At 44.9% G+C, this 26,651-nt stretch overlaps 1 protein-coding gene across 6 annotated transcripts in view; it reads left to right on the forward strand.

The window, feature by feature from the left end:
* Nucleotides 1-506: 506 nt before the first annotated feature.
* The window catches only part of TBC1D1 (TBC1 domain family member 1), a 200,581-nt gene continuing 174,436 nt past the window's right edge, over nt 507-26,651 (forward strand). For 4 of the 6 annotated variants that reach the window (XM_045550514.1, XM_045550513.1, XM_045550516.1 and 1 more), the window contains exon 1: nt 10,055-10,563. In XM_045550514.1, the coding sequence (XP_045406470.1) occupies nt 10,147-10,563 (417 nt within the window). In that variant the 5' untranslated portion in view covers nt 10,055-10,146. Of the gene's footprint in view, nt 751-10,054; nt 10,564-26,651 lie in introns of those variants that run through there. The other 2 variants (XM_045550515.1, XM_045550512.1) reach the window with 2 other exon arrangements.

Here is a 26,651-nt window from a genome sequence, read left to right on the forward strand (position 1 = left end):
GACGCTCCCGCGGGGGAGCGGGCAGTGCCACCTGCTGAGGAGCGCTCGCGCCGAGCGGAGCGGCGGGCACGGCCACCTGCTATAAATAGGCCGCCGGAGGCAGGGTGTGCGACCGCACAGCCCGCCACGAGGGCCTTAGTCACGCGCGGGCCCTGCGTCCCCGGCGCCCCGGCCGTACCCTGGGCCAGGATGGGGCGGCGGCGCGAGGACCTTCCCGGTCCCCCGCAGGCGCGGCCGAGCGCAGGCCGGCAGGGCGGGGGTGCGGGAGAGGCGAGGCGGGGAGGGAGGCCGCGCTGACTCCACCGCGGCAGCCGGTGCTCGCGTGTGACCCGCCGGCCTGGGCCGCGCGGCCGGGGCAGAGTCACACGGCGCGGCGGGGAAGAGGGTGGCACCGAGCAGGGAGATCCCGACTCCTGCCCTCCCCTCGCCTCCCCCGCGCTCGCCCGGCGGGTAGGAGGAAACGCGAGCTGCGCGCAGACACATCCCCCCCCCCCCCCTCCCCTCCCCTCCTCCTCCCCCCGCCGCGGTCCGCGACTCGGCGCCTGTTGCTGCCACCGCCGCAGGACCGGCCGCGTCCCCAGCCGCGGGGAGGAGGCGAGAGCGCGGCCGAGGGACCGCCGGCCGGGCGGCGGGAAGAGCGCAGCCGGCCGCGCACGGTGGACGGCCCGCCGGTCCCGGCGGTCCCCAGGATGCCCCCGAGCACCCGCGCGGCCCGGCCCGGCCCCCGGCTCTGAGCGCGCCGCCGCACAGGTAGGCGAGTGCTGGGGCTTCCCCCACGCCACCCCGCCGGCTCCTCCCGGGGGTCCCGGCCGCCCCCCACGCCAGCGCCCCTGCCCTGCCCGGCCGCGGGGGAGACCGAATCCGGCCGCCCGGAGCTTTCCTGCCGTGCTCGCTGCGCGGGGTCGCTCGGGTGGGAAGTTCATCGCCACCTCGTTGCCCCACTTGGACGAAAGCGAAACCTTGACATTCACGGCGACCCGAAAGCTCTGGCGGCTTCTGGCCCCCGCCCCCTCCCGCCCTCGCGTCCTCACATCTCCCCTCCCCCTCCCGCCAAATATCTCAAGGACGAGCGCGTTTGTGAGGCGGCCGGACGGGGCCGGGTGGTCGGAGTGATCCCATCACCCCTTAAAAGTTCAGGGCACTTTGCAGGAGTGACTTTGGCAGCTGCACCCGTGCGCGCAGCATTTCTTTCTATGGGCACATCCTGTACCAGTCATTTTGAAACTCTGCTTAATTGTTTCTAGCAGCTTCCTGATCGCCTGTGGTTATGAGACCCCTCAAACTTCGGCGCACATTGATTTTTTTTAAAAGAGGTATCATTTTGTTTGAATCCACCTAGATGTGGCTTTTACTGTTCTTATTTTATTTAAAATAGCATATTCTCTGGAAGTTACTCAAAAAAGAAAAGAAATTGAAACTGATGATTGATTGTTCCTTTCTCCGGTTTAATTTTCAGACTGCCGCCTATTAATGGATAGGTCTTCACTTCATAGATTTCGTATTCCTTTTAGGTGATAGTATGATTTTATTTATTAATATAATCAGACTTTGAAAGAGCATTTTAAAATGACCTGGTTAAAATAGGTCACACCCAAGAGACCCAGCTATCAGTACAAGTCCAAACTTCTCAACTTTTTGCACTGGACCTATGCTGAATGCAGAAGCCCTGATTTAAAAAAAAAAAAAAAAAAAAAGCCCTTGTTTAGGAGAGCAGAAATTCATCCTCTGCCCCAGATGTGAGATGGGACTGTGGGAGTTGGAGAATGGCCGCCTCTGGGTTTTGTTGTGTTTTGGGAGCCTTGGGTGTGTGGCCAGGGTTGAGGTGGAAGAATGGAAGGAGTGCTGTTCCCACAGGCTGGGAACCCGCCTTGCAGGACGACTTCCGATTTCCAGGTCTCTGACTTTTCATGTTCTGTCACTCCCTGGGTTAGGGATCTCTGAAGCAGGTGGATTCTGCACCTTTGTCCAGAGTTGAGATGGTTTCTCTTGGCTGGAAAGAAGGTGTGCCTCATAATCAGCTCCTTCTTGGGAGCTATGTGAAGGAATGAGGACATTGCATGGAAAAGTTTGTGTAAAAATGGTTTGACTGCTTTTGTAAACTGTTTGAAATTGGATGCTATCCCAATCTTACAGCCTGTTTCTTTTGTTTTTTTTTTCTACCAAGTTATAGAAAACTAAAACCATAACAAGGGCTTTCTTTCCAGATTTATCTATTAAGTAACCATGGACATAACATGAGCTGTGAGTTCAAAGGTACCATATATAATGTTTAGGGGACATTTTCTGATGTTAATATAAGTGGAGTAGTGAAGTATCCTGACACTATGGAGTGCAAGAAGATGTAAAAGGGACTAAGTGTGGTTTGAAGCAGGAAATAAAATCATCATCAGGTGATAATTAAAATAAATGCCATCATGTGAATTTGTGCAGCCATTTGCAAGTGAGTAGAACAGGAAAACAATTCACTGGTGTAGTTATACACTACTAGCATCAAAGGAGAGTTTTGCAAATGGGACTTCCTGCCATAGTCTATCATTATCTACCCAACTGGGAGCTCTGGGGTTTCCCCTTTTCACTATGATACCATTTCTGGTTAGGCAGTAGTCATGTTCGCGTTGGCCTTTTGTCCCATAGACATAGTTTGTCATAGTACCAGAGAGTATGACGAGGAAATGGGCAACTCTGAAGAAATGGGGCTTGCCTCTTCCTCCTCATTATCCAGGTGGTGATAATCCCTGTCCCCCACTTCCCTAGAAGGCAGCCCTGACCAGGAAAGCTGTAGTCATAAGCACATGTACCCTGTGTGTTGGTGGTGGCTCCTTTGTGACCCAGATCTTCTAGGGTGTTTCCCCGGCAAGCAGCAGGGTGTGCTGCACCTGGCCGCATGGCTCTTACCTGTTTTGCACTCACGCCAGCGTCTCCGAACATTGTGGTGCCTTGAGAAGGGCTGCCTGCCTCTTAGACCACCAGCTTCTTGGTAGAGCAAGTGGCAGGGAAGAGGGCAAGGGGGTTGAGAGGATTCGTCTTTGAACACGCTTTTACTGTGATCTCATAAAATGACAGCTCCCCCGAGCCCCTGCTGCTCCCTCTGCAGCCTTTCTCTGCAGGTCTTCAGTCCCCACTCTTTTCAGATTCCCCGGGGAACCTAAAATGCATCTCAGCCCATTTGGGGACTTCCTGCATACGTGTGGTGCCTGGGCACAGTTTGCTTTGCCCTTTATCTGTCTACTGTGTTGCCCTTCTCGAGTTTAAATGGCCACATTCCTCTCAATATGTGAGATGTTTCCCAGCCATTTTCTTCTCTTGGTCATTAAACTTGGAGGAGTAGAATCTGCTCGTTACAATGACTGAGCCCACTCAGCAGCAGGGAGTGCTGGGGTTTGTATCTCTGTAGTGATGACAGAGGATTTAGGTTTTCAGTCAGGACTGTTACCTTACAGTTTCCTTTGCCGACTTGTCATTTCTTCCTTTCCAACCCCAATTTCCAATAAAAATATTTTTAAGCCAGATTCTTCACAAAAGACATGAAGCTTTCCATTTTAAAGGTTTTTGGCATTTCCAAACTGAAATTTCCATTTGATGGGGTCTTAGATTCAGGTTTCAAATGTTTAGAAAAAGATTTGTTATATTTGCGCCATCTGAGAAAATCCTGACACTTAGCTTTTTGTGAAGCTGTGCAGAATATAGGAAATATGTTTTAGCTCCAGCAAAGAGGCATTTAATTTTGAGTGTGCCTGTTTCCTTTGAGACAAGCAACAGCTATTTTTCTCTTTAAAAGATAATGCACTTATTTGACAACACATTATATATAATCAGTGAATCTAAACTTCCAAAGTAGATAAGCACTTAGGGATTTGTTATCAGAATTAATAAATTTATACATGTAAAGTGCTTATAACAGTGCCTGGTACATAGTGATCACTTAATAATACTTATTGCTGTTATTATATTCGTTTGTTCTTTCTTGGCTTTTAGAATATAACTTTGACATTAGGTTTGGATTACTGAAGCCAATCAAAACCTGGATAGAGCAACCCAGCTAATCCATTAGAAAGATATGTGAGGGTTATTCCCTTCAAAAGATCTGGTTATAGTGGAAAGAATAGAAGTTTGTGCATAAGACACACGTGGATTCAAATCCTGCCTTCACCATTTACTAGTGGGCGACCCTTCTGTAAATGGAGGTGATAAAACATACTTCCCAGAGTTGTGAGAGAACAGAAGATCGTGTGTGTAAAATGGTCACGAAAAGGTAATTGGCCAATAACTGACCTGCCAACTGCTTGAGGTTAGCAAAGTGGTTAAGAGCAAGCACAAACTCTGGAGCTAAAGGGCTTGGGTTCAAATCCTGATTCTGCCATTTCCGACTAATATGACCTTGGGCAGGTGTCCTCACTTCTTTGTACTATAACTTCTTTCTTCTTTCTCACCTTTGAATTGGAGATGATGATGGTCTATAATAGTCCTTATTCAATGATAATAATAGTCTTTATTGCCTAAGGTGGTTGTGTTAAATCAGTTAATAGACACATGGTGCTATTATATGCTAACAATTATTATTATTACTACCTTTAGGAGAATAACAAAGTAACCACGCAGGCAGGAGGGTTATACATAATCTCTGAAGGCTAGCTAGTACCTTCACCCCCCACCCCTTGTCCTGTGCAACAGAGAGAATACAAGTGACGGTGGCATTCTAAAGGACCAGGCTTGAATCAACCCTGATTTATACGAGAAGCAAATCATTCAACATCATTACTTTATGTACCTAATTAGAGAGGTGCACCCCAGTACTGGAGCATCCTTGAAGATGAGAAGGTTAGAACCGCTGGCTTCAGGAGCTCGGTGTCATGGTGAAATAGCCGACCTCGCCAAGAATGGCTGTTACCTGTGGGTGATTCCCAGGTGAGCAGCACCCGCTTTCATTATGGTGGGGTTCTGTGGAGAAAGTGGACAAAGAGCGTGGCCAAGCCGTGATCCTACGGCATGAGATTAGAATACTTCAGACCGCAGTGCAATTCTGTCCAGGTACCTGCCCACTGTATCTGGGATGAAGAACAGAAAAATTAAACCACTGATTTACAAAGGGAAGTGGGGACTTCCTGCCCATCCTGGGGGCCCCAACAGTTAATTAATATTTGCTGGTTAACCTGGCCTGGAGCTGGAGGCTGCGAATACCCTCCACGGATCCTCCTTTCTCTCCCTCCTCCCCTCCCACCCGCATTCTGAGGAGGTGAGGGCGAAACTGCAGAGACTGTGGTGTCGCTGGTTACTGGAAAGTCCCCGTGCTGCGTGGTTTGCTGGGAGGGTGTGGAGGGGGCTGGGGAAGAGAAGGGTTCCCAGCAGGCAGCTGCCTAACACCTACCCTTGCTTCCCCCACTTCCTGATCAGAAAATCCCATCCTTTCTTGATGTGCCTCCCCCATGTTTTGTTCTTGAAGGGAAGATGGGAGCAGCTTTCTGTCCCTACACGATGTTAGGGACATTTGGTATTATACATTATGAAAATTAGATTCACCAGATTTTAGAGATGGAAGCAAACTTGGAGATGATCTTGTTCCATTCTCTTGTAAGAATAAACTTGAGATTTGGAGAAGTTAAGTAACTCACTTTTTCAACTTCACAGTTGACAATGTTTTCGTGAGGAAATTGAGGTTCTTGCAGCACTTGGATGGGAGTCAGAGACTTGGATTGTCCTAATTCTGTCACTAAATTTGGACAAGCCACTTAACTTTTGCAGAATCTAGTTGCCTCATTTCAAATATGGGGGAATTTCTAAGTGGCTTAAAAGGATCTTGTTAGCTTTAAAACTTTATGCTTCTCAGTGCACACTTACAGGGCTATGTAGCATAGCAGGACTCATTAACAAGGTCATCGAAACTGTTCTACTAAAAGAGTGTCTTTGTGTTTGGGGGACTGTGCTAGGTAGAAGTTGTGTAGAATACAAGGGTCCCTGTAAAGGCATAGGGCTTGTACATGGATGACTCCACTTACAAGAACATTACTAGAAGGTCTTTTATTTGGAATAAGAGTTCTTGAAATAGGAGGTTCTACCCTGGGTTTAAAGAATGGTCGGAGATCGCATGCAAAAATGTAGATTGAGATGGCTTAAAAAATAATCTAATGGTTTGTTAGTATTATTTGAATAGTTCATCTCTTTTATGGAACTTTTTATTGAAAAGTAATGCAGATACTCATGTAGTCTAAGTTACTATGAATCTTATGTTAGCAGAATCTGAATTGCTTATAAATAACCATGGCTACTTTTTACAGAGAAACTAAGAATGTGCCACAGCTGGTTGAAAAGCAAAAACTTTAGGCCTTCAAATAGTTTTCTCAATGAAATATCAGAACTAATTTGATGACTGACTATTTATCAAATGACCTAAATGACTGAATCATGTAATTTTTTTTGCACTATGTATATCTATACCCTTACTAAGAAACTGAAAGTAATTCTGCTGTGCTTGTTGCTACCACATTAATAACAGCCACATCAAAAATAATTGATAGATCTTGGATTTATCCTTTGTAATAATTCTAGTACTTCTTTAAACATGTCTTGGGATTAGCAGCTGTCAACGGTTAGAACATGAGACAGATTCAGTTACGGGAGTGGAAGTTGAGCCAGACATTTAATGGCACTTTCACCTGTAGCTGAGAGAGAGACAGCACAGAGAGAGAGACAGAGAGAAAGAGAGAGCACTATTTATGAGATTATATGAATTTCAAGTCTGTTTTCATTATTAGGAGAAGCTGTACTTCAAAGAAAAAGAGTCCCTACTACACTTTCAAGAAATATTTTTGAGCTCTAAATAAAGTATTGGTTTATTTTTGAACTTTTGAACATTTAAAGTAAAAAATTAGCTCTGAACTATGATATATAGCATATATACTTATCTATCATATAGAAAAACATAGAGTGAAAAGAATGGACTTCAGTTCTATTTTAGAAAATGTTTAAAAATTGGAATACTGACTTTAGAAACCCTGAACCTTAAGAGTTTAAGAAGCTTGCAATCTTGTTGAGGGACACTTATTCAAACTTTTTTTTTTTAATTTTGACTCCTTTATTTATTTATTTATTTTAATTTCAGAATATTATGGGGGTACAAACATTTTGGTTACATATAATGCCTTTGCCTCGCCCAAGCCAGAGGTACCAGCGTGCCCATGCCCCACGCGCCATGATGATTAGGTACGGAGCGTGGAAGGTCATGCTGATGGATGCCCTAAAACATTTTAGAAGAAAGAGGTAGTAGTTGCTTGAGATATAACAAATACAAATTGAACTTAGAGGACACGGGTGGGGATTGTTGGGAGATGGTTCTCCACGGGTCTCTCGTGTTTCTACACATCTTGTGAGCAGGAGCGCTGACTGTCTTTGTTGTGGATGCCCATTCAGTCATTCGGTCACATTTCCACAGCACACAGCCATGGCGGATAGAAACAGAGTCTTTCTCTGGAACAAAGAGCAGACATGCTTACTTCCCATACTTCACATTGTAAACCATTTGGGCTCCCTAAGCTCAGGCTCCTCTCCTGTCACCCACTATGATACAAGTGTCACCTGGCCTGTGGGAACTGGGTGTCAGACACAAATGCTAACTGCCTGCTGCTATTGCTCTGAGAATAAACTGTCCTTCCCCCGTGACCCATGTCATCTACCAGCAAGGCTAACGTGGGGCAGGCTAACTTGCTGGACTGCAAGTCGGGTAAATCTCAGACCCTTTTACAGTTTGTGACAGGTGTTATGTTCTAAGGAAAGAGGAACAGAATGCACTGTGGCACAGATGCATGGAAAATCACATTTTAGGTGAGGAACTATAACTAGTATCTTTGTCTTCAGAGCCAAAAGGTACACGAAAGAGGGCATTTTAGGAGAGAATATAAAGTTGGGGATATAGACAGCACCAGGTTCCAAAGAGACCTTATATGCCAGATTTTATGGGGGGAGGTTTTTAGCAGAGCAGTGACACGATAATTTTTTTTTTTTTGAGACAGGGTCTCACTCTGTTGCCCAGGCTAGAGTGCAGTGGCGCCATCATAGCTCAGAGCAACCTCAAACTCCTGGGCTTAAGCAATCCTCCTGCCTCAGCCTCCTGAGTAGCTGGGACTACAGGCACATATCACCATGCCTGGCTAACTTTTCTATTTTTTGTAGAGACAGGGTCTTGCTCTTGCTCAGGCTGGTCTCAGACTCCTGGCCTCAAACAGTCCTTCTGCCTTGGCCTCCCAAAGTGCTAGGAGTACAAGTGTGAGCCATAGTTCCCTGCCATGACATGATAAATTTTGTGTGTTGGTTAAATTACTCTAGGAAATATGTGAAGGTGGGTTGAAGGCTGGGGCACCTTTTGTGTAGGTGAGAAAAGATGAGCTATGTTGAGATGGCAGAGTCCATTAGAGGTGGTGACAGGATGAAGAAGGAATCTGAACGACTCCTTGCCCAGCACAGTATAGTGATGCTGGTCACTGAGATCCAGCTTGCAGGAGGGAAGGGACATTCTGGGAAGGAGGGTGGTGAGACGGAATTGGTTTTAAAGTAACTAACTTCAGGCTAAGGTGCCTACAGGCTATGCAGATAGAAATACTCGCTGGCCTGCACTGGTCTGGAGCTCAGGAGGGAGGCGGGGTGTCGGGCGTGTGCGGTGTTCCTGTGCGGCAGGCAGGAGGAGGGGCCTGAGGGTCGGGTGCTCGCTCTCCTGCCTCGCCTGTGACAGGCAACTCAAGCTCTCCAGGCCTCAGTTTCCTCCTTCCTAACAGTAGTCTCTAACTGACCAGGTGGTTGTGCAGAAGAAATGAGACAACACATGTAAAGCACCTGGTACTCAGTAAAGATAAACTGTTGTCATCGGCAGCAGCATTATTAGAGTGTGGCTGTCGACATCAAACGATTAGGTGAGATTGTCCAAAAGGGCAGATGGAATGAGAGGAGAGGATGGAGTCAAGCAAAGGAAGAAAAGCCTTCAAAGAACATGAAAAGAAGCAACCAGAAGAGTAAGATGAGAACCAGAAGATTAAGATGAGAACCAGAAGAGTGTCAAGAAGGAAGGTGTCGTCAGCGTTGAGAGATTCATCAGGGAGGACAAGGCAGTCGAGAACTAAACAGCCCCCTTTAAATTTCACAGACTTGAAAACCTGGGCAACCTTAATGGGAGCAATTTCAGTGGATCCGTAGTGCAAACCAGGACTTCTAAACCAGGAGTGGATGGGCAATAGGAAGCGGAGACAGTAAGTGGAGACTTGATCGTGAAGAAATTTGTGTAGGAAGGAAGAAGAGAAGGAAGAGTTGTGGCCAGGTGAAGTTTGAAGTTAAGGGACAATCTCTCTTTCTTTTTTTTTTTTTTAGGGTGGGAGAGACCTCAATCACTCTTTTCAAATATTTGTTGAATGCCAGGTGCAGTGGCACGAGCCTGTAGTCCCAGCTACTTGGGAGGTTGAGATGGGAGGATTGCTTGAGCCCAGGAGTTCAAGTTTAGCCTGGGCAACATAGTGAGACCCTGTCTCTAAAAAAAAAAAAAAAAAAAAAAAAAAAAGGAAGAAAGAAAGAAAGGAGGAAGAAAAGAAAAAAAAAATTTATTGAGTCCCTACTTTGAGTCAGGTACTACGCCAGGCACTGTGGATATAGCTGATATTTCTTCTCCCAAGATTTCTTTCTTGGGGGAGTCATCTATACTGAATTTAATTACCTTTTAAAAATTCCATGAAATGTATGTTAATTGACACAACAAGGCTTAAAGCGCTCAGAGCAGCACGATATTCTGCTTTCTGTCCTGCTGGCCTGTGCTGCCTCCCTCGGGTTTATGTTTAACACAGGTTTCCCAGTGGGGTCTTCGTGACCTGTACTGAGTGTGACAGAGATGCCATTGCCAGGTTTTATGTGTAGCACAATTTCGAGAAAGATCTTTGTAGGCAGAGCAGCTTATTTTAACTAATATCCATTTCTTCTTACATTTGGGTTTCAGACTTTTAAGTTCTTCTGAAATAATAACTCTTTGAACGTAGCTATTGCTATGACTTTGTTAAATTCTAACGCCTGTGGTTTTCTCCCCCAGGATCCTGCATCAGAAGTGTGGAAAGTAGATTGCTGGGTCCAAAACAGAAAAACAGTGGCAACGTTTTGCTGAGTTTCCAGACCTTTCTCACGATGGAACCGATAACGTTCACAGCAAGGAGACATCCGTTTCCCAACGAGGTGTCGGTGGATTTCAGCCTCCAGCTGGTGGGCTCCTTGCCCGTGCATGCTCTCACGACCATGCCCATGCTGCCGTGGGTGGTGGCAGAGGTGCGAAGGCGCAGCGGGCAGTGCCCCCGAAAGGAGCCTGTTCCCCGGCAAGTCCAGCTCTGTGTTTCCCCGTCTGGACTGAGATGCGAGCCTGAGCCGGGCAGAAGTCAACAGTGGGACCCGCTGAACTGTCCCAGCATCTTCGAGTGCAAGCCACAGCATGTGCACAAACTGATTCACAACAGCCACGACCCCAGCTACTTCGCTTGTCTGATTAAGGAAGATGCTGTCCGTCGGCAGAATATCTGCTACGTGTTCAAAGCCGACGATCAAACAAAGGTAAGTCGAAGTGGGGATCAAAAAGATTAAGGTGTGGTGGACAGTTTTTATTACTTGGGGGCCAGGAAATATGTTTTAAGTATACTGGAATGAATAAGGAGATAATCCTGCAGCTATACATTGATTATTTAGTTGAATTTTTGGCTGATGGTGATAGTTGATAGCTTTGAAGGATATTTGATAACAGATATTAGAAATTATATATGAGTTCAAAAATTCAACAGAGAAACCAGTTTAAAACTGCTAAATGAGAAGCATTCTGATTCATGTGAAGATGGATGTTCTGGAGCAGTGCTTCTCACACTGAAACAAGATCTTGTTAAAACGCAAGTCCTGATCCAGGGGTCTGGGTGGACCCCAGGCCTGCGTCTCCAGCACCCTGCCGAGTGACGCGGGTGCCCTGCTCTGCACATCACACCTGGGGTAGCAGAGTTCTAGACCAGTGATCTCCACGCTTGTCGATCCAGTCAAGGAAAATGTAGTTATTCATAAACTGTATAAAAATACTATTAGCCAGTTTCCCAAGGCATGATGCTCACTTAGGCAAAGGTCGTTGATGAGAACAGTAGATATGAAGCTAAGTTTTGATGCCATCAGTAGTTCTTTTGTGTGTTTTTTTTTTGCCAACTTCACGTCAGATCTGATTAGCTTGTTACTGTTTTGTCTCGTGAGGTGGCTGAGAAATATGTATGAGACACGGTAAAAGCTCTGCCTTTTTCCTGTTCATTTGTGCCTGCATTGTTATTAGTATTAGTTGTAGTTCTGAGCAGGACTCATGTAAAGCTGCTTGTCCCTTTTACAAGTATTAGTTTAGATAAAATTGCAAATATAATTCATATGGCCATTTCTCAGTTGGGCTCAGGGCCCCACAGGTAATCCCTGGGGCTGGAATCTCTCCATTGCTTTGGGTGCCAAGCGTGCCTCTGTGACTCGAGCTGCCTCCCGCATGTACAGAGTGAGGGTGCCAGTGTCGGCCACATTGTAAATGTCAATAAAGCCTAAGGCTTTCGCATTTTCAAGTGTAAAATGTGAATAGAAATGGTAATGTTGCCTGTAATCTTAGTGCTTTGGGAGGCCAAGGCAGGAGGATCGCTTAAGGTCAGGAGTTTGAGACCAGCCTGAGCAACATAGCAAGACCCACATCTCTACAAAAACACTAGAAAAGTTAGCCAGGCATGGTGACATGCATCTGTAGCCTCAGCTACTTGGGAGGCTGAGGCAGGAGGATCCCTTGAGCCCTGGAATTTGAGTCCATGGTGAGCTATGATGATGCCACTGCACTCTAGCCTGGGCGACAGAGCGAGACTGTGTCTCAAAAAATATGCTAATGTTTTCTCCCTGCACCCCATTAGGTTATTTTGCACACTCTCCAGGGTGTAAGAACCTCATTTAGAAATTAATGTTTTGGGTACTAAGTAGATTTGTGGAGATGCACTTTTGTTTGTTCATTCATGGTTCTTTTATTTGTTGATTCAGTGATTGCTGTTGCAGGTACAGTTGGGAGGATGTTAGCAGTAGTAGCAAGGCAGAAGCATCAGTGGGGAACAGGACCACAAGATCCATGCACAGGGCATGACAGGAGGCCAGAGAATGGGTCCTAACACGCCCAGAGTGCAGAGAAGGCTTTTTGAACTAAAGGCAATCTGGGGCTCAAAACCACCATTTTGCTCACAGAATCAAACATCTTCATGTTATAAATCATTTAATGTTATTGTTCCTGCATCTCAAATGGGCACAACAGCACGAAGCTCGGAGATTTAGAGGGACTAACCTCCTGGACTCCAGTCCTATCTCTGCCACCTCTAAACTGGGTGGCCTCCGGCGGTTCAGTTTGTTTGCTCATCTGTAAAATGGGGATAATTACAGTATTTATCTGATAAAGTTGCTGGAAGGACTAAATGAGGCAGCACGGGGCCTGAAACTTGGTAAGCATTTATAGCCATAAAAAATTTTCCTTCAAGAAAGTTTTACTGGAAGCAGATTACATGCTAATTTCATTTCCAGTCTTAAGTAAAAAGAAAAAGAATACTAGATGAGTGTCTTCAGCCCCCAAAGATGAGATTCTGACATCCTTGGGTAATGTTTCAAAAACTAGACACTTAGAAAACTGTATACATAAACTTAACAGTTCCAATTATTTGGGAAAATTCCAGAATGAAAATGAGAGCACTGAACAGACTGTATTCCAGTCCAGCTCTGTAAAGTATTGGGACTAAGTCTCCTTGTGGAGAGTCTTTGCATGGAATGGTTGCTCAGCACTTTATACATTTGACTTTTTCCCCAAATCTTTTACAGCCGTCTAAGAACAGGCTTCTGGTCAGTCATTCAGATAACTGACAGGAGAAAGTGACGTATAACTCAATTCCATAACTGAGACTTTCAGTCTTGCCTAAAGTAGAGAACTGGCCTTAGTCTATATTCTAAAAAGCTATGGTTTATATATGAACTGGTTCTTAAGTTATTTTTGGCTTGCATAAAATTTTTATAAACACAAATTGTCATTACTTATAGTATAAATTGCTGTAATCCTGTCCATTTTATAAAAGAGTAATTTTTGACATAGGTACCCCAATCAGTGATTTTGTTGTTGGAAACAGCATGGTAAACCACATTGGCCATGATTCTAACTGGCATGATGTCTTTTATGTTCTTGGGACACCACTGGCACTGTGTGTCATAGCAGAGGATTTTCTGCTGTGGGAGCATGTTAACCTCTGTCATCGTTTCTCTCTACTACTTACAACATTTGTGCAGTGAAATAATTCTCCAGATTAAGGCCTCTTCTAAACAGATGAGGTCAGCATCAACTGTGTTTGCCAGAGGAGACATATGCTAGGATCATAAATACTGCTAGGGTCATAAATACAGAACTACTGTTTGAGAGGAAACCCTTTGATCAGCATCTAAATTAATTTACTGAAGATTGTCTGGGGAGAATTGGCATGTCAAGGAATAATTTTATGAGCACACTCTAAGATTGTGTTTCCCATTATATGTTCCATAGAATATGAGAAGACTTCAAAAAGTTTGTGGATAAATAGAATTAAAAAATATAAGCTTTATTTCTCAACATAACCTCCAATGAGATACTTTTGTAAGCAATGATATAAGCCATTTAGTCCATCCCTAAAGAACTGAAGGTCCTGGGAATTTAACTATGTCAATGCAGTCCTTTTTACATTAATAACTGAAGAAAAATGGGTGCCCTTTAAAGACTTTGTAAGATTAGGAAACAAAAAGAAGTCAGAAGGAGCCAAATCAGGACTGTAAAGTGGATGCCTAATGACTTCCCATGGAATTTTTGCAAAACTGCATTTATTTGATGAGAGAAATGAGCAGGAGCATCATCATGGTGGAAAAGGACTCTCTGGTAAAAATTTCATGGGCATTTTTCTGCTAAAGCTTTGGCTAACTTTCTTGAAACACTCTCATAATAAGCAGATGTTATTGTTCTTTGGGCCTCCAGAAAGTCAACAAGCAAAATGCCTTGAGCATCCCAAAAAACTGTTGCCATGACCTTTGCTCTTGACCAGTCCGCTTTTGCTGTGACTGGACCACTGCCACCTCTCAGTAGCCACTGCTTTGATTGTGCTTTATCTTCAGGATTGTACTGGTAAAGCCGTGTTCCATCTCCTGTTGCAATTCTTCTAAGAAATGCTTCAGGTTCTTGATCCCACTTATTTAAAATTTCCATTGACAGCTCTGCTCTTGTCTGCAGCTGATCTGAGCACAACAGTGTTGACACCCATTGAGTGGAAAGTTTGCTCAACTTTAATTTTTTTAGCCAGAATTGCATAAGCTGAACCAGTTGAGATGTTTGTGGTGTTGGCTATTGTTTGTACTGACAATCATTGGTCCTCTTCAACTAGGGCACAAACAAGATTAATTTTTTCCTCACAAATTGATGTAGATGATCTGCCACCTTGGGCTTCATCATCTTGTCCCTTAACAGCCTCTTGTCCCTTCTTAAAATGAGATAGCTATTGGTAAACTGCTGGTTTCTCTGGAGGCATTGTCCCCCTAAACTTTGCATAAAGCCTCAATGGTTTCATCATCCTTCCACCCAAGCTTCACCATAAATTTGATGTTTGTTCTTGCTTCAATTTTAGCAGAATCCACGTTGCTCTGACAGGGGCTCTTTTCAAACTGATGTCTTATCCTTCTTAGTGCCTCAAACTAGATCCTGTTCACATACGCTGTAACAAGTTAGTATGAATTTATTTTGGTGGGAAAAAAACTTGAAATCCTTGCACACTTTTTTCATAATATGCATTTTCCATGAACTTTTTGGACACTCCTTGTATACTCAAGCTGTTCCACATGGAAAAGCTTTCATGATCAAATGCATTAGGGCAGCATCGCAAACTTTTTGGTCTGAGGACCCCCTTTCAGTTTCCAAAGTTATTGAGTGTTGCAGAGCCCATTAGTATATGTGGGTTATATCTATCAGTATAGATAGAAATTAAAACTGAGATATTGTAAGGATATTGATTTATTAAAAACAAAGTAATAAACCCCTTACATGTTAACATAAATATTTTTATGAATAATTACTATATTTTCCAAAAAATATTTAGTCATAAGAGTAGCATAGTTCTTGTTATTTTTTTCAAATCTCTTTGATGTCTGAATTAGTAGAAAATGACTGGATTCTCATAGCTGCTTCTCTATGCATTCTGTTGTGATATGTCTTTTTGGTTGAGTATATGAAAAAAAATTTGGCCTCACACAGCTGTGTAGTAGGAAAACAGAAATATGTCAGTAACCTTTTTAGAAATTGTGGATATTTTTCTTTAATACTACAACAACTCAATAAGTGGTAGTTTCTTAAATCTTAGCTGCAAATAAACTCTGAAGCCACATCAAGCAGGCGTGATTCTGTACCATTATGCATTGATTATTTGGAAAGTATCGGTTCACGGAGTTGTGCAGACCACACTCTGAGAACGTTCTATTAGGAAAACACTGTATCTTCTACTCTCCTCTTGTACATTAGTGCATTAAAAGTTCCAAAGATTCCTGCAGCAAGACAGACTGTTTAACTCTGTTTAGATCAATTTTCTCCAAATTTATGAGACCGTAGATCACATTTTCCCATAACACCCGTGAACATTCCCCAGGACATGTGTGAACACAGTGACATAAAGTCCTGGGTTGAAGTCTAGTTTCAAGTTTGGGTCCACAGTAAGAAATGAACACATCCACTCTGGAAAACTGGTGGTTACATGGACGCCCCTGACTCCTTCTTTACCCGCGCACATCACAGAGAAATCAAGAGTCTGCCCAGACTCAGACCAGGAAAAAGTGTCTTGTCTGAGAATATCACCTTGGAATTCTTCCTCTCTCCAGCTTCTCAGCATTGCCTCCTCTACGAAAGTCAGTGCTCAGAGGAGCAGCTGAGCTTCCCCTTATCATACTGTTACTTTACATCATTCATAAGAGTATTTACATTTTAATCCTTTTCTTTCTGGAGGAGAAAGCTCTGCTTCCTTTAAAGAAACTTTCCGGCCCTGAGAAACAGGTAGCAGAGATGTTGGGTTGGGGCTTCTGACATTAGATTAATATGTTGCTCTCAGTCGAAGGAAAGAAGGAATGTTGAGTGGGGAATGCAGGGATTTTTGAGCCAGCAGTAGGTGGTGGAGAAGTGTGGGCTGGTGTGGAGGCCAGGGGAGTGGGCAGCGTGTGTGCGGCACCCAGGGTGAGTCAGGGGTGCTGTGCATGGAAGTATTTTTGGTGTAAATGCCAAATGTTTTTGAACTGGTGTTTAGCATACTTGCACTATGTTGTGGCTCTTCAAACACTGTTCCTGACTCTGGTGAGATTCTGGATTCGGTGTTCAGTGTGAACACAGTGTGGGTGTTTAATAACTGTGGCAAGATAGATGTCATTAATGTGGGAATGTTTGCAGCTTCCCCTCTTCCATTCTGCCTAAGGGAATCTTGTCCTTGCTAGCCTGACTCCTCTCTCCCAAGGGGGAAGTGTTATTTCTTGTTGAGAGGGAGAAAGAGGGAGGGAGAGAGAGTGTGTAGAGAGAGAGGCTAAGTTTGCGAAGAGTATGGAAAAGGGGTATGAGGCGGGTGGCGGGCAGTAGAGCGAAGCTGGAGTAGCTGCGTGGGAAATAGACACGTACAAGACATTTTATTAAGTGTAACTTTATTAAATGAAGATGTATTTGGATCTTCTTTAATGTCCTTTGAGAGATTAGGTTTTCTTTTCTATGATTTTTGGCAACTAAACTGCATTTCTTGAAGGTGAAACATATCTGAGACTGAGCTGTGTGGGCTCCCTTACCACTAATTTTAAGGCTACTTGATTATTTGTAGGCTGAAGTTTAGACCAATAAAGGTTGCCGTTTGAAATTTCCAGTAAAGAACCAGTGTATTCTTGCACGAGGCCTGTAAGCACACGTCTTTCCGGTAACTGCGTGGGACTTAGCACCATCTCACTCAGCCTCTCTGGTCTTGGCTACCTTGCATATTAAATAAGAAAGTGGTCTAAAGTTGTTTTCCTGTGATTAGCAAGCTTAACATTTCCATCCTTCTATATAGATTAAAAGCCAGAGTTGCTTTGGCTGAGTTTTATTACTTAATTTGCAAAATTTGGGGGGATTTTATTTTTGATTATAGCTTTGTATTGGTTGCATTTTACCCATCACTGATTTGTCTTAATAATTCACCATCTGCTTGGAATTTTAAGTTAGTGACTTAAAGTATGTACCACTTCTTTCAGGATTTTCAGTAGAGCCTGGCTTCAGTTGCATCTCTTGCTTGGCTGTTATATTTGCCGGCTCATTACTTTCTTTACTAGAGTGAAAATCTAAGTTTACATCACTGAGCTGGACTGTTTGGTTCCTTCTTCTGCATTTGGGCATCATAATTTCTAAATTTCAGACTTTCATCTCTTTTTTTGCTACCCAGGGAATAGTTCCAAGGAGGTTTTGCAGCGTATGTTTTTGAGAACATTTTATCTCTGTAACATTCCCACTGGGCACCTTGTATCCCATTCTGGTTTATTATGTAAAGTTTCCTTTGGGGTCCCACGCGGTGCCTGTGACTCAGTGCACGGTTGCAGGGAACAGTGTATCCATGTCAGCTTATCAACACTTGACCATCTGTCACGCCAGACAGAAGTTGGTTGCTGGGTGCAAGGGTTGGCAGGAATTCTTTTTCATCTATAAAAAGAATGTCCAGGACTACATGAACTCTGAAGTATTTGTTGGAAAGTCTGGGTTCATGACACCAGATTGATTACATAATTTATTTTTGACTTTGAAAAATGAGTCTCAGAGCTTCAGAAGCATCTACCTTGTGATAGATGCTAAGATAATTTTTTAAGTTTTTATTTTTCTATGGCTTTTACTTTATATAGCTTTGCATTTTTTACCAAATGTTTTGAACTTGATAATGATTTTTTAAAATAAATCTATCCCTAAGAATAGACTTTACAAGTGTCTTAAATCTGAAGTTGACTTGTCTTTTAAAGGGATTTATTTATAGCCTAGACTTTTACTGCCCAGTGTAGTAATCGGTAGTCATATGTGGCTACTGAGCACTTGAAACATGGATAGTTGGAAGTGAGATGTGCTATAAGCATAAAAACAGTGGATTTCGAAGACTTTGGGAAAAAAAGAATATAAAATATGTCAATAATTTTCTATAATGATTACATGTTGAAATGATAACATTTTGCACATATTGGGTTAAGTAAATTAGATGACTAAAATTAACTTCACCGGTTTCATTTTTACCTTTTTAAAATGAGCCTACTGGAAAATTTTAAATTGCACGTGTGGCTTTCATTCTCTCTCTTGTGGTCAGCCCTGGACTGAACTAGTCACCTGGGACGTATTCCCGGAAGTAGCCTGAACATTCCTTGCAGGGTGGCCACAGGTTCTCCCTTTGTTTTTGCTGCCTCCTATTTGTTAATGACAGATTCTTGCTCAGAGCTCTTCTGTAAAGGTTACATTTAAAACTGCGGCCTGTTTTTAAGTCTAGATGTAATATGTATATCGCTGTTGGTGGGCCACTGTTTTAGGATAATTGAAGTTGGTAAAGTGCTCGTTTCTTTCTTTTTTCTCTTCTTAACACCTTTCCTCCCTTCGGATGCTTAGGCATCGGCCCTACTCTTTGTGGCCTGTGAGCCTGAACCCACAAGCAGAGTGGGCCCAGTGGGGAGCTGGCCTGGCCCTCGGAAAGCCTCTGAAGAGGCTGGATTGGGAGAGACCTGGGGGAGGACCCTGATGCAGGACACACAAGGGAAGAGGTGGACTTGAGCGTGGTCGCTGTTTTTGCTGTAAGTCAGTGCCTGGCCGAGCGCCTGAAGAGTGAGTGCCCCTGATCCTGCAGGGCCCCTTTCCTGGCTGCTTTAGTTCTGACCATGCATAGGAAGTCATCATTTCTTGTGATCAAGTAACGTAGGTATATGAACTTTTGCAGATTTGATAGTCATTCATTCATTGGAACACTACCAATGTGTCGTGCACTTTGTTGGGTGCTGTAGTACAAAATCAATTAAGGTGGCCAGGTGCAGCGGCTCACGCCTGTAATCCTAGCACTTTGGGAGGCTGAGGCAAGAAGATTGCTTGAGGCCAGGAGTTTGAGACCAGCCTGAGGAACAGCAAGACCCCTGTCTCTACAAAAAATAAAAAAATTATCCAGATGTGGTAGCTCATGCCTGTCGTCCCAGCTACTCAGGAGGCTGAGGCAGGAGGATCGCTTGAGCCCAGGAGTCTGAGGTTGCTGTGAGCTTTGATGACACCACTGCACTCTAGCCGGGGAGACAGAACAAGACCCTGTCTCAAAAAAAAAAAAAAAATCAATTAAGGCATGATTGTGCCCTCAAGAAGTATAAGGGTGTTTTATATGCCAAATATAGGTTCTGAGTGCCACGTTGTCAACAGTTAGCCAACATCTGTAAGTTATAGAAGAGAAAATTTGGGAGAACAGGAGGAGGCCTAATGTAATAAGTGCCTTCAGTGATTTGAAAAGCTGCCGTGTACAAAAAGCAAGAGACAAATCATGAATTGCTCCAGAGAGCAGAACTAGGAACCATAGAAGTTTGTAGAGAGACAGATACTTGGCTCATCCAAACAATTACAGCCATATAATGGGTTAGATGGGTTAGATGGGTTATAGTGAACAGTGGACATGGATGGATCTTGTCTCAGGACGCTGGCAAGTCACCTTCCTCCTATTTCCACACTTCCAACCTTGAGGAACATTCTACCTGACAAAGGGCTGAGGCCAGATTTTAGAGGGCTTTGCATGCCTTGCGAAGGGAGTTGGATGTTCTCCTTAGAAATAAGGTTGCTGCTACAGTTTGAATGTGTCCCCTCCAAAATGTATGTGTTGAAACTTAATAGCCAATGTGATAGTATCAACAGGCGGGGCCTTTAAGAGCCGATTAGGTCAGGAGGGCTCCCTATGGTTTAAGGTCCATATTAAAGAGTCTTCATGCAGCACGTTAGGCCCTTTCTCCTGCCATCTTCCACCATGCGAGGACACAGCAACCAGGCACCATCTAGAAGGAGAGACTGGGCCCTCACCAGACCGGACACCAGTACCGCCTGAGCCTTGATTTTGGACTTCTTAGCCCCCAGAACTGTGAGAAATAGATTTCTGTGCTTTATAAATCATCCAGTCTCCAGTATTGTGTTACAGCAGCACGGACCAGCTAAGACAGTTGCTGGTAAAGGCATTGATCGTGGAAGTGAGATGATTGGCTTTGATTTTCGATTTTGGAGTGAAGGATGAAACAGAGGAATTGAAGACAGGTGAGGGAGACCAGTTAGGAGCTGGTGCAGCAGTCGATGTGAAAACTCAAGTGTTTTAATCCGTAATTTAACATGGACTGGCTTGTTCTCCGCATGCTGGTATCTTCTGATCGCTCTGCACCGCAATACCTGGAGGGGCTCCAGTAGTCTCTGTGTTGGTCTCCATGGGAGAGAAAGTCAGTGGGACCCTGATTCCCTGCCCTCCCGATGCCAACCTGCTTGGTTCCTAAGGAATGACTTGAAAAATAACATAGAAATAAAATTCTTAATCTGGTTCTCCTCGGCCATCTAAAAATTATATTCTGATACCTCCCATCTTAAAAACAAACCCTCCCCTGCCCCCACACCCTCTCCCAATTCCATCCAGTTACTGGCCCAATTTTCTCTTTTTTCTAAGAGTTGTCATGATGACTACCTTCCCTGGACTCACCTGCTTTCTCCAGTTTACCAGCTGGGTTCCTGTCCTCATCATTCCATTAATCAGCTCTTATGTCACCAGCCACTCCCAGCTTGTGAGGCACAGTGGTTCCTTCTCTGTATTCGTCTTATTCAATTTCCTTTGGCATAGTTAACAAGAGAGTTTCTTCTATCTTGAAACACTCTTTTCTTTGGCTTTTGGAAAACCACACCCTGGTGTTTTCCCTTCAACTTCAGTAGTAGTTTCTACCCAGTCTCCTTTGATTCTGCCTCTTCTGCTCAGTTCTGATTTTTATGTCCTCCCTCCCCCAAAACTTGGTCTTCCACATTTCTTTTCTTTTTCTTTTTTCTTTTTTTTGAGACAGAGTCTTACTCTGTTGCCTGGGCTAGAGTGCCATGGCGTCAGCCTAGCTCACAGCAACCTCAAACTCCTGGGCTCAAGTGATCCTCCTGCCTCAGCCTCCCAAGTGGCTGGGACCACAGGCATGTGCTACCATGCCCAGCTAATTTTTTCTATATATTTTTAGTTGTCCAGCTAATTTCTTTCTATTTTTTTAGTAGAGATGGGATCTCGCTCTTGCTGAGTCTGATCTCGAACTCCTGAGCTCAAACGATCCTCCTGCCTCGGCCTCCCAGAGTGCTAGGATTACAGGCGTGAACCATGGCACCCGGCCCACATTTTTCTAGATACCCTTTCCAGATGAGCTCATCCAGTCCCAGTGTTAACTACCTCCTACCTGATGGTGACTCCCGAATGTGAATCAATAGCAACAGCTTCAGACTCTCGATGAGCCCCAGACTTGTCTACCCACCTGCCAGCTTGGCTTTCCTGTTGACTGTTCCCTAGACCGCTCACACTCAGCATGGCTAAGGTGAAACCTTCGCTTCTGCCCCTCAGCAGCCTGCAGCTTTCCCAGTCTTCTGCAGCTCTTAAGTAACAATGACAGTTCTGCAGCAAAACTCTAGGAGTCGTTTTTTTATTTCTCTTTCCCTTACCCCTTCATCCAAATCATTCAAGACTCATTGCAAATCCACCCGTTAGTGACTCCATTGCCAGCCCTGAGTCCACGGCCCCCTCTCCCTCTCCTGGACCACTGCAGCACCTCCTGGCGCTGCCCCTTTCTGTCCTTGCCTCTTCTCTCCCCCGTATGGAGGAGAAAAACCTATCAAATCACGCCATTTGCCTGCTCAAAACTTCTCTAGTGACCTTCCCCTGGACTTAGACTAACATCCTAAATCCTCGCCGGGACCCCGCATGTGGACCTCGTCCTCCACACTCTTCCCCGTGTTCCTGGACTCCAGCCACCCTGGTGTTTGCATGTGTCACCTGTGACAGCCTCATTCTTCACATGGGGCCTCTGCATTTGCCATCAGCTCTGCTCTCCACATGGCTGCCTCCTTGGAGTGCTGTGGACTCGGTTCAAACCTCACCCTCCGGCCACCCGGTCACAAGTACTCCCACACCAACCACTGCACCACAGCCAATTTGAATGCCTTCAAGATACCACTATCTGGAATGGTTTTGCTCATTCATATGCCTCTGTTTTCACCATCTACCCACCTGCCTGAGCTCCAGGGAGCAGTTTCTTGCTTGTCCTGTTAGCTGCTAGACCCTGGTACCCAAACAGCGTGTGGTGCACAGTAAGTACTTCATGAGTACTGGATGTCACCTTTTTGCATTCATTCCTGAGGATGAGCTCCTTCTTTCTATTTTTTATTTTTTTAACCCAGTCTCATCTAGAAACCCTCTGCAGTCACGGTTCTGTGCAGAAACAGAACCAATCGGCTATATATTATGAAGTACTGGCTCACGTGATTGCAGAGGCTGAGAAGTCCCATGATCCGCCATGGGCAGGCTGGAGACCAGGCACGCTGGTGATGTAGTTCAAGAGCCTACGAGAACCAGGAGCACCGAAGGAAGAGGATCAGCGTCCCAGCTCAGGCAGTCAAGTAGAGAATGAATTGAACCTTGCTCTGTCTTTTTCTTCTCTTCAGAGCCTCAAAATATTGGATGACGCCCGCCAGCATCGGGGAGGGCTGTCTGCTTTACTCAGCCTGCCAGTGCTAATCTCTTCTGGAAACACCCTCAAAGACACCCAGAAATGATGTGTGAACAGCTGTCTGGGGCCAGGCACGGTGGGTGGCTCACGCCTGTAATCCCAGCACTTTGGGAGGCCGAGACGGGAGGATTGCTTGAGGCCAGGAGTTCGAGTCTGGGCAGTCGGGGCAACATAGTGAGGTGCGGTGGCACATGCCTGCAGTCCCAGCTCCCCGGGAGGCTGCACTGGGAGGATCGCTTGAGCCCGGGAGCTCGAGGTGGCAGTGAGGGGAGCTGTGATCGCACCGCTGCATTCTAGCCTCGGCAACAGAGTGAGACCCTGTATTAAAAAACAAAAAAAGTTGTGTGAGTACTATTGTGAAAATCAAAGAGCAGAGTCGACATGGTGTGGCTGTGCACAGTAGGCAGAGAAGGAAGAGAAGCGGGAGCGGCGGGAGGCAGGACGGGGAGGAGGGCCGGGCTTCGCTGGGGCAGGGAACTGGGCGGCCTGTGAACTCCCACGAACCCCTGGAGAGCCTGGGGTGAATGCCGGGCTTCTCTTTCCCCAGGAGAAGGGATTTTGATCCAAGTTTTTAATCTCTCAAATGACAGAACAACCCCTGCAACTCTCTGGGGACTAAATACGGATGTATTCTAATAATCTAGCCAGTCCGTGATCATGATCATCTAGATTTTTCCCATTTTTCCCTTTTTATTATCGTTTTCTCAACAATGAACATCTTGCATCTGCTTTGTATCTGCTTCTAAGCAGATATAGTCAGTTCATATAGATCAATAAAAAGAACGCGCCCCCTCTTGAGAAAAGCAGACTAAGAACATTTTGAGGAGATCTCCTTAGCAGCAGGCCTGGCTCCGAGCCCGGTCGCCCTGTGCTGCTTCCGTGATGTCACGTTGCAAACCACAGGTTACATTTTAGGCATAATGGCTTGCCTTAGTGGGACTCACAACTTTAAAAACAACTGGAGACAAATTGTACATGCAAGAGAGAAAACTTCTCATCCATGTGATTTTCATTCTCAAAGCTTGATTTATAACACTTGGATTTCTAAAAATCTGTTTTTGGCATTTCTCCTACCATATTATAGGTTATCTCAGATGCTCATGATAAATGAGGGAACTACCACTGACTTTTACAATGAAGAAAAGAAAAAGAAAGCATTGTTTTATATCTGAAAGCTGTATATAGCATTTGTGCTTTATGAAGAAAATAAAATTATGCTAAATAAGACTATAGGTTTTTCTCTTTTGGCTTATATGTTTTAAATAGTGAACAAACCAATGTCATCCTGGCATGTTTCTGGCATTTTCTTTGTAAGGCTAGCCTTACAATTTTTGGTCAGTCTCCAAAACCAGACGTGCAAGTGCATAGTTCACCTATCAGCTAATTACAAATAATGCTATTATTTTAGATATATACATATGCTATTTCTAAAATTTCTTATTATATTTCCAGTAGGTATAACATTTTCAAAAATGTTAATCAGCATAATGCAACATAATTGCTGAGGATTGATGAATACATTTTCCTTTAAGGTTTTAGAAGATATTCTACTCCCTATAATAAAATATCAACACTAGTGAGAAAGGCTATGCAGAAAAATGATTCCTGTCTGGAGGCTTGAAGACCTATACCCCTACCTTTTTTGTTAAACTGGAAGTGTGCATCTTGGAAATGAAAAGTTCAAAAGAAGAAAAACCCAAGGAATTTTAAGATTATAGATTTTAATTTAATCAGACAGTTTCTATGCAGTTAACTCCTGGGAAAAGCACAACTACTCCTATTTAAAAACTCATAATGTGATTACTGGTTAAAAATGCATGTACATATTTCTCAAAATAAATAATGTGAATGCAGAATCTGCTGTATCATCTGTTTCACAGTTTGAATATACGAGCTTCTCCTCCGTCTGAGTCTATCAGTGCTAAGCAATCACATTAAATATACTGATAGTTAAAAGTTAACAAATTATCATCTCAAGCAGAATGTTCCTATTTAGCCTCTCTGCAGCTGGTGAGAACTGTTGAGTTCGGTAAACATTAACTGGATGGATATCTGGGTGCCTGGCAGTGTGCTAGGCATCGTGGGTACAACCTCAACACATAGTGCGGGGCCGGGGCGGGGTGGGAGTTTGGAGGACAGTCACAGACAGCTGCTTCAGCGTATCAGGGAAGAGGTGATGAGGCGAAGTCACGTGCAGGGCACAAGGCGAGCTCTCCTCCACCTGGGGGTTCTGGGAAGCCACTAGGGGAAGATGATGTGAACGGAATCTTCCAGGAGGCGTGAGCACCAGGGGAAGAGACAGAGCACAGAGCCAGTGTGAGGTGGGCAGTGCAGGAGAGGAGGGGCTGTGACGAGTAGGTTTCTGGCCTTCGAAACTGCCTGAGATGGGGACGAGGAAGAGAAAGGGGCAGACTTGGGGCAGAGGAGCTGAGGACTTCCCTTTCGGACTTGTGGGGCGTTGGCGTCATTGGAGGGATGTCCCGCGGGCTGAGGCTCAGACGGGTGTTCGGGGCTGCAGATACGAGCGTGGCAGCCAACACTGAGAGCAGGTGACAGCACCCAAGGCGGGAGCACGGGGGAGCGTGAGGAGTTTAGGAGGAGGGTAGGGAAGGGGAGCCCAAAAGGGAACGCTAAGGGGGGAGGAGACCTGTGTGCAGCACTGTTGAGGGAGCCGAGGCAGTAGGGAGTTTAAGAATGGGGACACAGGACAGCAGTGTCAAGAGCAGTGATGAAGTTTGTTAAGATAATAGCTGACAAATGTCCCTGAGATTTGGCAGTGTGGGTGGCCTCTGATGACCTTTGGCAGTGGAGTAGCACAGAGTGAATTTCGGTGAAGAGTGGTTGGGGAGCAAGGACATGGAGATGCCATTTGTGACTTCTACCCCACCTCAGAAAAAAAAATATATATATATACACACTCACACATAATTTCTATTTTACCTCTTCTATTTTTTCTTTCTTTTCCCATATTTATCTCTTCTTGAGTAGGATATTCTTCCATTTTTTGTTTTCCTCCTCCCGTCTGTTGATGTTAAAAATAATAACCACAACTAATTTGCCTGGTTCTCTGTAATTTACAAAATGCTTTCACAAATATCATCGTATTTAATATGGTTGCCCATCCTCTGATTTGGTGTTATAACCAATTTACACTTGTTCAGGATGGAGGCTCAGACACGTGGGTTTCTAGATGCTTTGTAATTCATCTGCTCCTTGGATATTGAGGAAACTGAGGCTCAGAGAAGTTTAGTGTCTTACGTCAAATTTCATCGATATTTAGGGGGGTCTAGAAGCCAACCTCCCGATTTTCACGGAACAATCCTAGTTACAGCGTGGAGACATGGGTGAGGTTCAGGAAACCCTGTGAGAACCCAGGACACAGAGATCCTGTACCTTCAAGCCGTCTGACCCCTCCCACCCCCCGTGCTAGAGGCAGGTAGGCAATAAACCAAACCGTGGCCTCACCCTCGTCAGTGGTACTCGCCCGAGCCACCCTCCCTCTGCTGGCGCTCATGATCTCCGCTTACTCTCGGTCCTTTCTCTGTTTCTATCGAGCTTCCCAGATTTTCATTTTTTGTCTCCTAGTAGAGGACATTTATCCTTTTTGCCTGCATGGCATCCATTCCTACTCGACCTATCAACAGCGCCTCTGTATGGTCCACTGGGGATGACCCGTGGTCCCAGTGGCTGGTTGGGGGCGCTTGTGACCCAAGCCAGGCACATGAGAGTCCACCCTGGAAAGAGAGTGTGTCTGCTGGGGACCACGCGGCCACTGCCTGGAAAGAGCCTACATGAATGAAGCCGAGGGGGAGGCAGCGAAGGAAGGGGGTGGCAAGGTC

The sequence above is a fragment of the Lemur catta genome, chromosome 4 (assembly GCF_020740605.2).
Source record: "Lemur catta isolate mLemCat1 chromosome 4, mLemCat1.pri, whole genome shotgun sequence".
Taxonomy (NCBI): domain Eukaryota; kingdom Metazoa; phylum Chordata; class Mammalia; order Primates; family Lemuridae; genus Lemur; species Lemur catta.